Below are 15,825 nucleotides of genomic sequence, written 5' to 3'. Positions count from 1 at the left end.
ATTTTTCTAATGGCTTACTTAGTATATGCTTACACAGTATCAGAAAAATGCAGTGTTTTCTCTTTATCTCCTAGTACTTACAGAAGGACACTTACTTACGCTATACTGTTTAGACACTGAAGTCATGTCATGGAAAAAAATTCCAAGATTTTAGCCTCCAAACAATATTGGAAATCTGAACATGAATAAGCTCCAATCATCCTGATGAATGAACTTAACACATCAGTCTCTTATAAGGGATCAAGAGGAAGGTGGAATTGCCTTTACAACACATCTCCCCCCCTTGGTACAAAGATGGAGAGATACTGGCTCAGGGAGCAAATATAAGTGATTTTGCAAAACTGATGCAGTAATTTCATCATTTTTCTGAATAGATTGCCTCAGCAGTCCAATGGATGTCTCTGCCCTCCCAGCACAGACCCGGGACAAAAACTGGCTTCTTGGCTTAAAACACAGAAGAATACAAGTTGGAACTGAGTCTGCGTATTAATTTTTAGCTCTCTTTTGATAAAGGCCTATTTTTTTCTTCTTTCAAACAAGCAGGCAAGACATGATCTGTTTTATACTGTGCCTAAAATTGCTTTTGTTTTATAAAAGTTTCAGATCTCTAAAATTAACTCATTAAGTAGCAGGTCAGGATTACACATCGTGACGCGACACTTTAGGAATGCATTTTTCATTATGAGTTTCATGTCGCTGAAGAAGGAAAAGGTACACCAAACCAAAAATCAGCTACTCAAATCAAGAAGAGATGATTTCAAGGTAAATTTTTTGACAAATCATAGCTATTATAGTATGGTGGAAAAAAGCTCCTAAATTGCTGAAGCTGAAGTATTATTATTTTCAAAGAAATAGCAAGTTAATGTAACAGTAAATAATGGAAAAATACTGCATAAAAATGATGGAATCCAGATTATTGATAATCACTCGTATTAGTATGTTGAAAAACCTGAAGTGTATATTTCCATCTAGCAATGTATCAGTAAGTTTTTCATGGCACAATTGAAATATTACTTTGGTGTTCAGGAAAATTGTTTGAAATAATTGTCATCCAGAAACAGTACCCACAAAATTATTACGAAAATTTGAGCTGTTAAAAAATATTCCATTTCCATGGTCCTTAAAGCAACTGGACTGTTTGAATTCATAAATATACAACTGGAAACTATCCCCAAGCATATTTTTTTTTATTTGTTTAAGCCTGTATTATATTATCATATTATATTGTCTTGTCACCAAAGTCCAGTGCTAATTCCATCACCAGCCCTTTTTCTCTTCCTGTCAGATGGATTTGCCAATATCTGAAGAGGATGACTGTATTTCTATAACATAGTTCAATCTCTTCCTTTCCCTTGATATACACATCCACAATGTCCAGCCATAATTTACAGGCTTGCAGAGACTATGTGAGGTTAATCACATCTCTGTTTCCACTTACAAGAGAGAAGGTCCCACTAGGAGACAGATCTCCATTATTTTTTTAAGCAATTTTTTTAGTCCTACAAACTAGTCCACTTTGAGGCCTCCTCTGTGTTCAGGTCGTCTTAATACTGCCTATACACAAAGTACGTATCTGGTGCTACACCAAATGTAATACATAATGTTAAGCAAATACAAATACTGTGAGGAACAAGCTGTGTTTGGCAAAATTACTTGTGTCCTCCTGGTTCCCTCTGCACGGGATGAATGAAGAAAAGGGGAGATGCCTTTCAGCCTAGTCTGAAAAAGTCCAACAGCTTTTAAAATCCTGTTTGCAGTTTTATACAACCATCAGCAGAGGGCACCCAATCATTTCCCCATCAAACCCCTCTGCTCATCTACATAGCGATCGGCTGAGAAAACACCCCTGAAAACATTGTATTTTCTTTTCCTCCACCAAAATTTACAAAGATTAGAAAGTTTTCAACCAGTTCTAGCCCTAAGCTGCATATACAATGGCAGGAAAGGGCCCTGAAGTCCAGAATCCAGCAGATTAAGGGAAAAAGATTAAAGATTTTTACACTGGGAGACATCACTGGTATATTAAAAAAAAAAAAATAATAAAAAGAATACACTTCATATTTGTTAAGCTAGATCATTAACTGCTGTAAATTGGTATAGCTTTATTTACACTAAGGTAAAGATCAAATATGCAGTCTTTATGAAGGTGAAAAGTAGAATTATTTTTTAAAAAAGCAACACAAACCATTAAAACTAATTACTAATAAATCCCCTACATTTGTGGCAAATAGGAAACATTACTACTCAGAAGGCTAGTGCTTGGGTGCAAGTTAGAAAGTACAACATAATTAAAACATGGAAATTGCATTTAATTTTTGAGGAAAACATTCTTTTTATACATCAGAAAGAGAAAGGAATTGGAATACTCTCAGGTGTCTAATACTCCTCTATTAACTAAGTAATTTGCTCCCCTCTGTCCTACTCAAGCCATGGTCGACTATTTATGACTTGTAATAAGTAAGAAATTGCAGGTTAACTAAACATTGCTAGGAGATACTGTGGTAAAATTGAAATAACAACACTGTTATTTACTACATTTACACTGCTATTTAATAGAGCCTTCCATTTTAAAATTACCTGCAAATCAATCACTACCACAGCTATGTGCCAACTGAGAATCACATGTTAAATGAAAAACTAGCTGAATGAATGAAGTAAAAACAGTACAGCACATTAAAACCCAAATTTATTCACGAATCTTAGCAATCTGCTGGGGGATCTGCAAAGAAAAAACATATTGTTGGGATAAATTTACTTGCTAAATAAAGGTTTGCACTTCTGTCAGTTACACAATGGAGGAGCGTGCAGTGGCCATCTGAAAATTCAAGTTCTCCGTCTTCACTTTACAGCAGAGATGAATTTCATACTTACATTTAGCAGCTGTTCAAAAGCATAGCTAAAGCCTTTTTTGTAATCTGTAATTCCTTTAGCAGAGATTTTGTAGACAGCTTCTTTCAGCTTCTTCTTGTTCCTCACATTAGCTTGGACAAGATGATTAAAGCAACTGACGTTCTGAGCATTATTGTTAAACTGTAAAATAAATAGAAACAGTATTAAAGACAGTTCATCTCTTCTAGGTACTGTAGCAGTAAAGGCTAATGTTTTCTTGATCCAAGAGATAAAGCATGTCACACCTGGATTTTCATTTCCACTACATTGAGAATGTCCAGCAGTGTCTACAGATTTCAAAACTGGGCAATAAATATATTTTTTTAAAAGGCATTTGGTGCTTTACTCTTTGCTTCAATCCAAAAAACTCTATTACAGTGGAAAAATTCTCAGAAATCTTGTTGCAAGCTCATATAATGAAATCAACCTAAGAAATGCAGAGTTAGGGAAATGAAAACCATGGGGAAATAATTATTTTACTTTTTTTAATCACAGAAAAAATATTGGTTGCATTATCAGGTGACTTCCATATTGCACATATTAGTCTGCTTTTTTACAGTGAAACTTGCAGACCATTATCAATTAGTAAATATACCTTATAGAAAAAAATACTCTCGGGAAAAAGGAAGGACCTGAGAGTATAGCTGTTAATAGCAGGATATTGTTAATAATAATACAAATGTGTGTATTGAAAACACACATATTTGTGCTCTCTTACCCACATATCCATAAGGATTGCTCTCTGAAAAATTCATTTATATGAGGTTCTAACGTTATTTAAAAACATATACAGAATTTTTTTTATGTGCAAAATGCTGTCTGCACAAGTAGAAAACAGTTTATGATCTTTTTAAAATTTGTCTCTGTATAAATATACATACATACATGTATAAGTACAAATATATATATGTCCCAGTAGAGAGAGAGGGATGCAGAAATGCGTCTCACTTTTTAGCTACCTCTATATCTATCTATCTAAAGTCAAAGATGAGATTTCTCTTAAAACATGCTGAAGCATGTATGATTCTGACTGTAGTCTTGAATGAAAGTGCATATTACTGCACATAATCCGTGTTTAACTCTATTTGAATGAAAATCTTTTCACTACAGTACAGTGAAACCCTATTTGAATGAAAAACTCCCTTTAACTGCAACACTGTGATTTTTATTTAAGATACTCTTGACTAATATTACTAAAATATTGTCTTGGCCAATTTTTAAACTCTTTTATCTATCCAGAATTCTTGTATGAGATTTTTTTCTTACTGGCAAATAAGATGTCCAAAAAACTCTGTAAAACTCCATCTCATTAAAGACACCAAAATCCAGACCTCTTGATTTACATTTCAGGTGAAAACAGATTATTATGCCTCTTCCTGATTAAGGGTCTTCAGTGAAAGTCAATGTAAATATAAATGTAATTTTATGCTGTCTACCTGGTGCAAAGCCTTAAAATAACTTAAAAATCAGGCCTTGTTGGCTTAAGTCCCAATATTGCTAATTAGTTCAATAGTACTGTATAGAAGATAAGGTAAATAAGGTCACGGATTTCAATAACTGCTCAGACTACTTAGACGTCTAAAAGAAATGACTAAGTACAGGGCACAAAGTAGAAGAGAGTACTGCTATCAGCAGCAAACATGAACTTGCACTGTAACAGTAGGACATTTACGATGAACAGAACTTAAAAGGATGAAGGGATTGATAATATCAAACCATTTTTAATAATGCATGATAATTCAATTCAAGTCAATAGGGTGCTTAGGAGGTATGCAGAATTTTCCATGACCTGGAATCAGATGCATACAGATGCATTCTCCTTGCTCTTAGGACCAACCAAAATATGAACTACCATTTTTATCAAACATCCACTTTCATCAATGAGAATTCTGCTATTGAATTAGTAGGAGCAAATGTGTTACAGAAAATACAGTATTGCTTATGGCAGAGATGACTGACAGAGAAAGGCATCATCCTCAGCAGAAGGCTTAGCCTAATTGTTAGAGGTCCTTCTTGAAAATAGCCACAGAGCTGCAACTGTGGGGGTTCTGGCTGTAAATGAGCAAATCCAGGCACTATCAAGAGAGTGTTTGCTATGCTGGCTTATTACGGTTCCACATGTAATTTCTTATTCTCACAAAAAGGATGTGTCCAAGTGCCCCATAAACTAGAGACTTTAAAGCAGGAATTTGGCTGCCTCATCTTCTAATATCATTATTGTACCACAAGCCACTCCTGCATGTATGTAGAACCTGAAGAAGAAAGCCTACTATTTTGATTTTGAGCATTAAGTAGTTCACAACTAATCTAATACCTTGTCATCTTCATATTGTATTTATTTTTCTAGGGAGCTTATTTTTCTCATTTCTCATGAGTTAATACTGTCTTTTGGTGAGATACTGAAATTTTTATGGTATAGTTGCTGTTTTCCTGAGGACTGTATTAGCTAACAAACTGTACTGATTCTTGCTAGGCAGAATACTTTATGAGAATACCCATATAAGAATCTTCATATATATTTCTAAATAATAAGGACAGTTATTACTCTGTCCCAATTTTTTAGGTCTGGTCCCCAGGTGATTAAAATCTGTGGGAGCAAGTTATTCTCAAATGACTTCATGCAAAGGTTTCCGTCCCCCTTTCTATCAATATGCAGTTCCCAATGTGTCAAAAGGGGACAACTGTTTCCAAACACATGCAAAAGCATGAACAAGTGCTTTAACTTTGAAAAATGCAATGTTCCATTTGACCAAGTATTCTACAGAAGAGTCAGCTGTATATAATAATATGACAAAGGCAACCTTTTATCGAGGCTTTAATTTTCATAATACCACAACTATAAATATAGTATCATGTATCTGAATTATTTACAGTAACAAAAGTATGAAAACAGGATGAGATAATGAAGATTAAAAATATTTTCCAGTTCTCCCAGTGTCACAATGCAAACTTCACCTTTAAAATAAATGAACACATGGAACTGGATTATATATAACCTAATTTTCAGCTTGAATATTCCTTTGATGTATGCCATATTTCCCAGAAAAGACGATTTTGGTAGGACCAACCCTCCACTGTGATTAAAATGTAAGACATCCAGCTGAAGCCCTACATTTCCATTGCGCGATTTTAAAGCCATTATCTTTTCTAAAAGTTCTTTCCCCAGACTCAAACAAATCATGGTCATTCATTTTTCCATTTCCCCTCAATATCATGTGATGATTTTTATTTGCTGTGCTTAAGCAGCATGTTTTGCTGCTTGAGCAAAACCATGAGATGATCACACAACTGTAATCAATTCACTTTAATGCAAAACGCTGACACACTCAATGATGCTTCTTATAGAAGTTTCTTACAGAAGTAACCAATAAATCACCAGATGATTATTAGGTACATCAGCCACGTGGGACTGAAAACAGCATTGTGCTGCGGAATTATTTCAGCTCGTCTTGACCTAACTTTGTAGCCATGATGGAAAAATTACTGACGTAAAATAATTTTAAAAAGGCAAGGTCTGAAAATTAATTCTAGTTGTGAGATGGGATGAAAGTACAGACCCTGTACTTGGAAAGCAGAAGAAAGACACTATCTGGCAGGTAGCTCTGCTCTACAAAGGCCAATTTCATCTGAAAAACTAGTATGAAAACATTGCTCTGCTTCATCAGTGACATTATATGCAAATTATTTAATGAGCTAATATAAAAGTAACCATAAGTTCAATCTTACGGTCAGTGCATGCCTTGTCTTGGGCTATAGCGAACAGCAGTTTCGGTGTTCAGCTGAAAATTTAGTGACAAGTGAAAATTTCTCCCTGAAATGCCACTAACATTAAACTGCAAATCCAAATTGCTTGCTAGCAGTCCTCCAAATGTATCAGGGTAATTATTTCTAAGAAGGTCAGGTATCTAGCATATGGATCAGTAATTACAGATAGAAAAATGACATTTAAAAAATTGACAGGAATACTGGCTCAAACTGTTTAAGCAGTTAACAAGTAAACTGTACTGTACTATACTTACACATGATGTAAACTGAACAAAGTGTCAAGGTCAAATCATCTGCATTTACAGATTGACAAATGCTGATGTAAAATGAAGGAGAAAAATAACACATTTGTAGAATAGAGAGTTACATCAACCAAAGTCTGCAAATGTTGTAATTTAATTAAGAAAATATATGAGCCAGCTGTTTTCAAATACATCAATCAACGTTAATGTTAACATCGGTCAACAAAGCAGATGAGAAGAGTTTTTGATTAGATAAAGGAATCAGTAGATGGAACAACAATCCTCCAAAATGAACATTTACCTGTTTGCTAGGAGGTGAAGGCAAGTCTGAAGGTTGAAATGTGACCAATATAAATGTCCAAAGCGGGGGGGGACAAAATTCAGGGCTACATTTAATTAATTTGAACCACAGTAAAATGCTGAAGTAACTGAAGTATTTCAAGTGTAAAAGCCTTCAGATTGCCCTTAAAACTGGCTTTTCATAACAATAAAATAACTTTGCTCTTTAACCAGTTGACCATGTGACAAATACCAGGACCACTCATAACTTTGAATCAGCCAGACCGAGCCAGCTTTCAGCTACACTCATCTGAAATACAATGGCAACAGTGGCATTATAATTTTTCACACATTAAGATATCAAAAGCCAAAATACCTGCAATAAGCCTTCAGTGATTACTGGTCACATTACCTAAGTGTCTCCTAAGTACCACAATAATGTTTATTTAAGTTTGGATGATTTCTTGAAAACCAGTTAACAATATACTCAATCACTTTTTATTTAAGTAGAAGAAAGAACATGCAAGATTTCAAACACCAATTGCCACTTCAGACAGTCCATGTTCTTACAAAATCAAATCCTATCAAAGGTGTAAAATTACACTAATTACAATCCATATTTTATTGAATAAAATACTTTCAATGTATCTATATGAAATATGTCAGTTGGGTATTTATCAGACTGGCATTTCCCCCTAATTATTGCAGTAAAGATAAACATATGTCACAAAAATGCCATTGTGGTAAAAAGAAAATAAATGGAATTTGTGTACGATGCCGTGGGCTCAGTGAGTCACTTAAAAAACAACAGATGACATTTGGAGGCAACCCATTCAATTGTTAAAATCTAAAGCCACCCTACACAGTATGTCACCACCAGTGACAGCTTCTACTTTTTCAACTATATAAAAAGCTTATTCCTTATCTAAGCTAAAGTAAGAAGGGCTTGCAGCAAAATCCTTGGAAATCATGGAAAACAGGGTAACCTCAGCTTTTTATTTTAAAATATCATAAAGTATTAATTCAACTAAATTTGTAACTATATAGCAAAGTATAGGATCTAGATATATTTTTCATTAGATTATTCCTCACTACCCAATTTATTTATATCCTTTTGCAGTCTCTGCCTTTGGGATCTCCCAGAATGATCCTCAGATCTGAGGAAATGAAGACCTCCTATTCACAGGTTTGGGCAGGAGTACCCAAGCCTGTTGCTGGGGCACTAAGAAGTGTTAGAGAACTAGGTCATCTAGTTGACCTCAAATCACCAGTACAGTCTTTGGCTATATATGGGGCAACTCAGTAACTCGAAAGATAAGTTAATTCAAGGTAACATCAAACTGAACAAAGGGGTTTGAATTTAATGCTGCTTGAACCTTGGCATTCTGGCAAGGTCAGAAACAGAAATACTGATCTGACAGTCTTACAAGGACTTTGTCTCTGTCCTCCTCTTCAGAGAAGGATCAACTTGCAAAACTAGTGGAAAATTATACAGAGTTGCAGTGAAATATCTAAACGGTAGAGACCTTTCCCCTCCTCTGGGTAGTTCCACTGAGCTGTGGGCTCCTCCAGACACATGGACCTCTGCAATCCATAGTGCCCCAAGAGTTAAACTGATTGACAAGAGAAGGGGTGGCATTTGAAACTCTCTTCTGATTCCAGAATAGTTACTTCTGCATTGCTAAAAGGCTCCTATTTTTCAGAGTCTCAACCTGGAAATCCTTCTCTAAAATGAATAAAACTCCTACCCCAACACCAGGATATTAGAGGATTCAAGGGAAGTGAAAAAGACATGTTGATTTATTTCCTATATCTGTTCCCACTCTAAGCACTCTGTGGATATGATGGTAGATCAAACAATGAATACCAAGAGACCCTACAGACAGGTGTTTTCATTAAGAGGACAGTATAAGACAAGAGAAGGGAGGGGGAAACACTCATGGAAAAAGGCTGCAAAATGAAGAAAGAAACGATTAGTATTCGGAAGTGGGATATACAGGGACTGAAAAACATTTGAGACAGTTAAGTAGAAAGATCAAAAGTATCAAGCAGTCTGGAAAAAACCCAGCAAACAGATGAGAAGAAAAACATATTTAAGTTTTTTTTTCTAAAACTGCATTTGGTTCAATATATTACCTGCTGAACAGATACAAACTGGTTTGTCTATTGGGAAATTTTTTGATAAATCTGCCTTTTGCAGATACCAGCTGATCTCTCCCCAGTTGACAAGCTTTAGCAAGTAACACATAGCATATAACTCCCAGGGACATCCACACTTTAGCATCACAGACATTTTCAAACACTACTGAGTGTCTCGGACTCCTTGTGAAATAGCTCTGAACTGTTCTCATTTTACTGGTGAGAAAAGTGAAGCAACAGGGAAGAAAACAAGTAAATCCGAGGCAATGACATGGCCAGAAGCTTTAATCTGAATTCCCTACTACTAGAGCACCAGAACATGCTTCTTCCCTTTCCTTTGTGCAATCACCTCCAAGTCCTCAAATCTGCCTTTGAACTTGATCATAGTTATTTTGCTATATGCCATTTAAACCACAAGGTCACATAGGGCACAAATTCTTAAAGCATGAATTCTCATAAAGAGCTTATCACTTAAATTTTTTCAAAATGCAATTCATTCTGAAGACTACAGCACTGAGAGAGAAAAATCTCTGATTTCACAGGCAATGTATAAACTGATGAATGTTTCCAATTCTCTTCTGCATATCCATCTATCCTTCTCTATATATCTAAATATGTCTCCATCTCCTGCGAGGTATAAAGGATATAAATCCAAAATCCAATGTCAATCATTCTTCTGGCAAGTGTAGGAGGTTATTTAAATGCAAATAAAACATTTCCATTGATTCTGCTTCTTTTATGAAAGGAAACACAAAGCACCCCCTTCATTGCACTGTCTTAGAATTCACATTATGTGTAATGCTAGCAAAACAAGCAGGCATCGAAAACAGCAGCATAAGAAGTAATGCTATAAATAATTAAAGAGTAATATCTCGATGCATTAATTTATCTTGATCAGAAAATGCTTATTACTGTTTCTGACAGTCAACACCTTTTTTTTTATGCTGTATCTGATGTCTTCATACATATGTGTGTATATATATTTATTAAAAAAAAGTTTATGTATAAGTACGTGCTCAATTGTTTTTATAACATGATCAAGAAAGCAAGCTTCAGTCAACATTTATCAGATGCTATCTGGACAAAGCACTATCCACTGAGGGAAGCCACAATTCTCAAAAAGGATAGCAGGAAGTTTATGTAAATCCTCAGGAAAAGAAATAGAAGCAGCAGCACTACCTCTGCGATTCAATTTGAAAAACACAAATACTTTTGTAAATCATCTCATTACTGGAAAATGCAACAACATAAATTAAACCCAATAAATTAACGGAACTTTAAAAAACTTTTTCAAGTGTTAGTCACTAGGTGGCACTACAACAAAAAAGTTGAACTGGTCTTACAAATGTTATCTTGAAATGGGAGATTTTACACTTCTGGTGGAGGTCGTTGGAGCTTTCTGTGACTGGCATAAATTTCTCATTTCAACTGAAACAATAAAACACTCTTGTATGCCAAATGAGTGAAGAAGCAGGAATATTAAAATCCAAACCCTCCTTAAAGAATAAATTTCCACATGTTGAACACAAGAGGTCCCAGCTCCAGGGTGATGAAAATCTATTTTTTCCATACAAAGGATCCATAGCACCAAAACAAGCATCTCAATTTCCAACAGCTTTTACAACACTCATAATGGAAAAGCTGTAAACCAACCTCCTACCTAAATGTCTTTCTGACTCTCCAAAATCTGTAAAATATTGTCTAATACCAAATCTATCTAAAAATTCATATTTTCCCAACCATCCTTACCTGCTGCCTTCCTATTCTTCACTCATCCCAGCTAGTTTACTAACATCTACTGATTCAGCATAGCACGTTTAATCAGAATCTCCTGAAATTACACTTCTATGCTAAAAAAAAAATAAAAAAAAATTTAGAAAACCCTAAAAACCTACCCTACAAAAATTCTGACATTAAAGGAGACCCTGCTTTAAATGGCATGTAAATTGTCTGTTTTTAAATATTCAGAAATGTTTATAGAAAATCATGTAAACTTAAAGAAAGCAGTAATTCCTATACTTAATTTGCTACAGAGACAAAACTTACACATTTAAAACACCAAGATCATGATAGCTGAATAAATCAGAAACATCACTGCAGGAATACTGAAAATTGAGAAAAATATAGTCAGCTTACTGAAGACCTAATCAGATACTACTGCTGCTGACTTTCAATCTGCTGAGTTTTGTTGCTATGCTACTTCTACCTCATGGCTAAATCAGCTTGGTGACCCAGTTGTATCTATATGTATTAAATGAGCAATAGTGAAATAGATCTGATTTCATCAGGCTTTCATCTTGTAGCTAAATCCAGCTTTGCTGTTTTCTTTCTCTTTTTTTCCTGCTGCTTTAGGCTTGGTAATAGGATTTTAGGGTTAATCCCAAGAATAACTGAATCTTGAATAAGGCCAGTTAGATTCTATATTTCAGCAGTGAGAAGATACTATAAATATTTATCAGAATCCATTTAGAGAATAGGAAGAAAACTCCCATGCAGATCTTAGTACACAGAAAATTTGAGGCAGTTCAAGCAATAAAGGTTTGTAATTTGACATGCCAAAAAATAATATGTGGTGTTAAAGTTCAGCATTCACATCTTGCCATAAAATAACTGTTTTCTCCTATCCTATGACTTGCATACAGATATTCTTCAGGTATACAATATAATCCTACACATATACCGTAGAGAAAATAGAAAAACAGTATTCTAGTACTCAGAAGGAGCACACCTGCATTTCTTAAATTGTATTGCAAGTATAGGATGAAATAAAATTAGGATTATATGCCAATTTACACTATTGGCATTTCCTGAAATTTAAAATGTATCCCATTTGTTTTCATTGTGAAATGTCTATATATGTATTATAGACCAGAGGTAGCAGCATTCAAAAACAAACACAGTCTTAGATCACAAAATAACTGGTGAAAAAAAAATAATGTGGCATAAATGAGATAAATGTTTAGAAAAAGACCAAATACTGGGCCAAAATCTGCTGTCAGTCAGCTTTGTTAACCTTTCTAACCAATACAATTGTCTGCACATAAATCAACGCAAAGCTCTCACTGAGTACAAAAGGATTAATGTTCAGACCATAAAGTACGATGCTGCGCTGCAAATCTCAGAGTTACAGCAAAGAACGTCAACATAGGCTGAAAAGATGAATTAGCTTTGCAAGATGAACTCATTTATGGTCATTTCATGATGCTGTGGCTAAGTCAGCATGTCTTATTTACTTAAAATTACGTATTTCTGACTCGTACTGAAAATTTCATTACTGTAAACTTGAGCATCTCCCAGAGAAAGCTGGTTGATCTGAACCACTGCACTACTGTAGTGCTGCAGTCCTGCTGTCTGCGCTGTACGGCACTGCTACCAGATACACTCCAGAAGAGAGCTGTAACAAGAAGAGACTTTCTAAAAAATTATTTTGTAGACTTTTTTTTATTATCACTTGACTGTGGAAAGCGTCTTTCAGTCAAATTCAAGTTGTTTAGAACACAAAAAACCCCTTGGCCGAAAAGAAGAATCATAGAATCATACAATATCTCAAGTTGGAAGGGACCCATAAGGATCATGAAGTCCAACTCCCTGCTCCTTGCCGAACTACCTAAAACTGAACCATATACCCAAGAGTGTTATGCAGACACTTCTTGACCTCTGACAGGCTTGGTGCCACGACCACTTCCCTGGGGAGCCTCTTAAGTGACTGACCACCCTCTCAGCGAAGAGCCTTTTCCTAATGTCCAAACTGAACTTCCCCTGACACAGCTTCAGTCCACTTCCTTGTGTCCTATCGCTGGTCACCAGAGATAAAGGTTTGAGTAGTAAACTGTTACCTATAAATTCACTGGGTATGTAAGGGCTATTCAGGGCTTCAAAAGCAAGATGAATGTTTAGTCAGTGCACCAAATTACAAGACAGGCATACGTTTCAGCATCAGGCCACATAACTGGGGGACGGCAGGGGGCTGCAATTTCACCTCTATATTCCCACGGCTTGACTTAAATGTGCCTGTCCCCCTTGCAGGGCAGAGCAACGTGCCTGGCTGCGCGTGGTGCCTGGCGTTCGCAAGCAGTAAGGAGGCTGCGGCAGCACGCTGCTGATGTGCGAGATGCTGCGCTAAGGCAGGGAAGCATGCGACAGGAGGGAAAAGGGTGAGTCTTGAAAGCATGAGACCTGAGAAGTCGATGAGTATTTTATCTGTGTTTTGTTTAAGTTAAGGGATCCTTTAGATTCACACCAAACTAACATCTTGCCACATAAATCTTATAATTTTCACCTACCAAATACATGACTTTTATAGAGAATATATTAAAAGAAGGGGGACCACAGAACACATAGCCCTCGCCCTGTCGCAAACCTTACGGACAGCCTGCCTTTTCTTCTTTCTTCGTTAACATGGTGAGTCATCTTTCCCCAGAAGAATCATTAAAGCCAGCCCGGCCCAGTCTCTTCAGAACTGGTAAGGAACGAGTTCATTGTTCAAGAGATCATTCACCCACCACAGATTTTTAATTATACTGTCATAACACCCCCTAATAATTGTCCCTTGGAAAGATGACACAGAAATTCACTTTTGGTTTAGCATCTGACATACCATAAAAACTCCCAGGATCAATGACAGTCTGATGAAGCAGGGGTCTCTAGTAAAACTTGTGCTTTGTTAAAAATTAAGAAACTGGAAATAGCCAACAGATTTATTAACCATTTAGTGGAACCATGAGGCAGAGCTATCATCTCATTTTATACACTACTAAACTACTAATTTTAAATGTGACTAATATACTAGAGAGCTACAATCTATTCTGGAAATCGCAGAAGCCTGTGCTGTGTTGTTAGAAGTCTGACTTCCTGACATTTGACAACTATAAGAGGAGACAATAAAAATCTGTATTGATGCCCAAAGCAATCCCTCAAAGTGGGAATGGAGGTGACTTTTCTAGTCATCTGGAATTGTCAGTTGTACTGTAAAGTAATAAATGTACACTTTCCAGCAACATCCCTGGTCCTGACATCCTAATATAGAATTTCAGCTTCTAATTTCCATTTCCTTTGGCTCTTTATGCACTCATGTACTTACTATTCCCTGGAATTAATACTTTGTGACAGATCTAAAATGAAACAGATCTTGTTTTAAGATTTGCCCTATTTCTTTTCCAACTCTTTCCATTTCTTTTTTGTTTTATGTAACTTTTGAACATTTCCTTTCACAGCAAACTGAAGTTACAGTTAATAACACAACAGTAAAAAATTAGCTGATAAGTTAAAGCAAACTGTAACACACAAAAAGAAAAAAGAGGTTTAAAAAATCCAAAAGTGCTTGATGTTTTTATTCCTGCTGACTCCCTTTTGCATTCTCAGCTGAGCAGAGGTAGTATGATTCAGCTCATCTCGTATCAGTGATCCTCTATTGGGAGACCAGTCTGAGACAGTGGGTCGGTCTCTCCCTACAGCCAGTGGAGACAGACAAGCACCTCCTGCCTGTAATTTGTCCCCAGTATAGTCAGGATGACTTGTCTTCTGGAGGGGTTTTTCATTTCCCACAACTAACTAGGGCCTAGGCAATAATTTATAATACAATAACCCCAGCTTTGGACTCAGGGAGTTTGTATGATGTGAGACATTATGGGATGCAGGGGAAAAGGATTTTTAGAATTGCACAGGATTTACTATGGAATATTTAAGGGAAGAACCAGGGTGAGGAAAGGGATAGATTTAGGTGGTTTGGGGATGAACAATTTGGGGAAAATAGAGGGGTAAGGGGAAAAATTGTTGGTCCTGTGTAAATAGTTTGCTGGTCAGTTTGCCTGGCCATGTCTTGCATCTCATCAGTGCAGTCTGTCCTGCCTTCTTATTAAACTCCATTTTTACCTCTTTTCCTGGGTGAGGGACTCTCTATTCTGCGTGTGTCTGTGCATGGGTGCGTGAGTGCAGCAACCAGAGTCAGCCCATGGGTCACAGGGACCCACGTGTCCATGGTGCCAGCACCTGGAAGGAGTGTCAAGTGCTGGTCCTGGGGGTCTCTAGTAGTGAAACCCATGTGTGTGTGTTGTGTCCCTAAGGGTGAGACCACAGTGGGGGGGTTGGCTATTGGGACCAAGGGAGACCCCGGCAGCAGTGCTTGTGAACATGAGATGGTCTATACCAGCAACTGGAGTGGGGTTGTAGCCTCAGGGACTCCTAAGTCTAAGTGGCAGCAATGGGGCAGACTGGGATCCAGGGGCAGCTGCTGGGCAAATGGAGTGTCTGAGCCCAGCTGCTGGAGGGATCCACACAGTACACAACATACATATATTCTCACCAGCAGGCTTCCATCCAGCTCAGGCAGAGGGGGGAACAGGATGAGGCTGTTGGCGCTGCCTGTGTTCACATGAATGCTCTGCATTCATCTGTGTTACCTGTGTGGCTGGCCTGGTATGTATGTATATACATGCATATATGTTACGTGGTATATACATGTGCTCCGTGTGCATGTGCCCACTGGGAATACATTTTCAGCTTCACTACTGGT

At 36.8% G+C, this 15,825-nt stretch overlaps 1 protein-coding gene across 13 annotated transcripts in view; it reads right to left on the bottom strand.

Annotated features, from left to right (window-relative positions):
* The window catches only part of CACNA2D1 (calcium voltage-gated channel auxiliary subunit alpha2delta 1), a 427,231-nt gene that overhangs the window by 85,732 nt on the left and 325,674 nt on the right, over window positions 1–15,825 (bottom strand). For all 13 annotated transcript variants that reach the window (XM_049813813.1, XM_049813814.1, XM_049813826.1 and 10 more), the window contains exon 11: window positions 2,872–3,030. In XM_049813813.1, coding sequence (XP_049669770.1) covers window positions 2,872–3,030 — 159 coding nt within the window. The remainder of the gene's footprint in view (window positions 1–2,871; window positions 3,031–15,825) is intronic.

Source organism: Accipiter gentilis, chromosome 11 (genome assembly GCF_929443795.1).
Source record: "Accipiter gentilis chromosome 11, bAccGen1.1, whole genome shotgun sequence".
Taxonomy (NCBI): domain Eukaryota; kingdom Metazoa; phylum Chordata; class Aves; order Accipitriformes; family Accipitridae; genus Astur; species Astur gentilis.
This window is presented reverse-complemented; position numbering and strand designations above follow the sequence as displayed.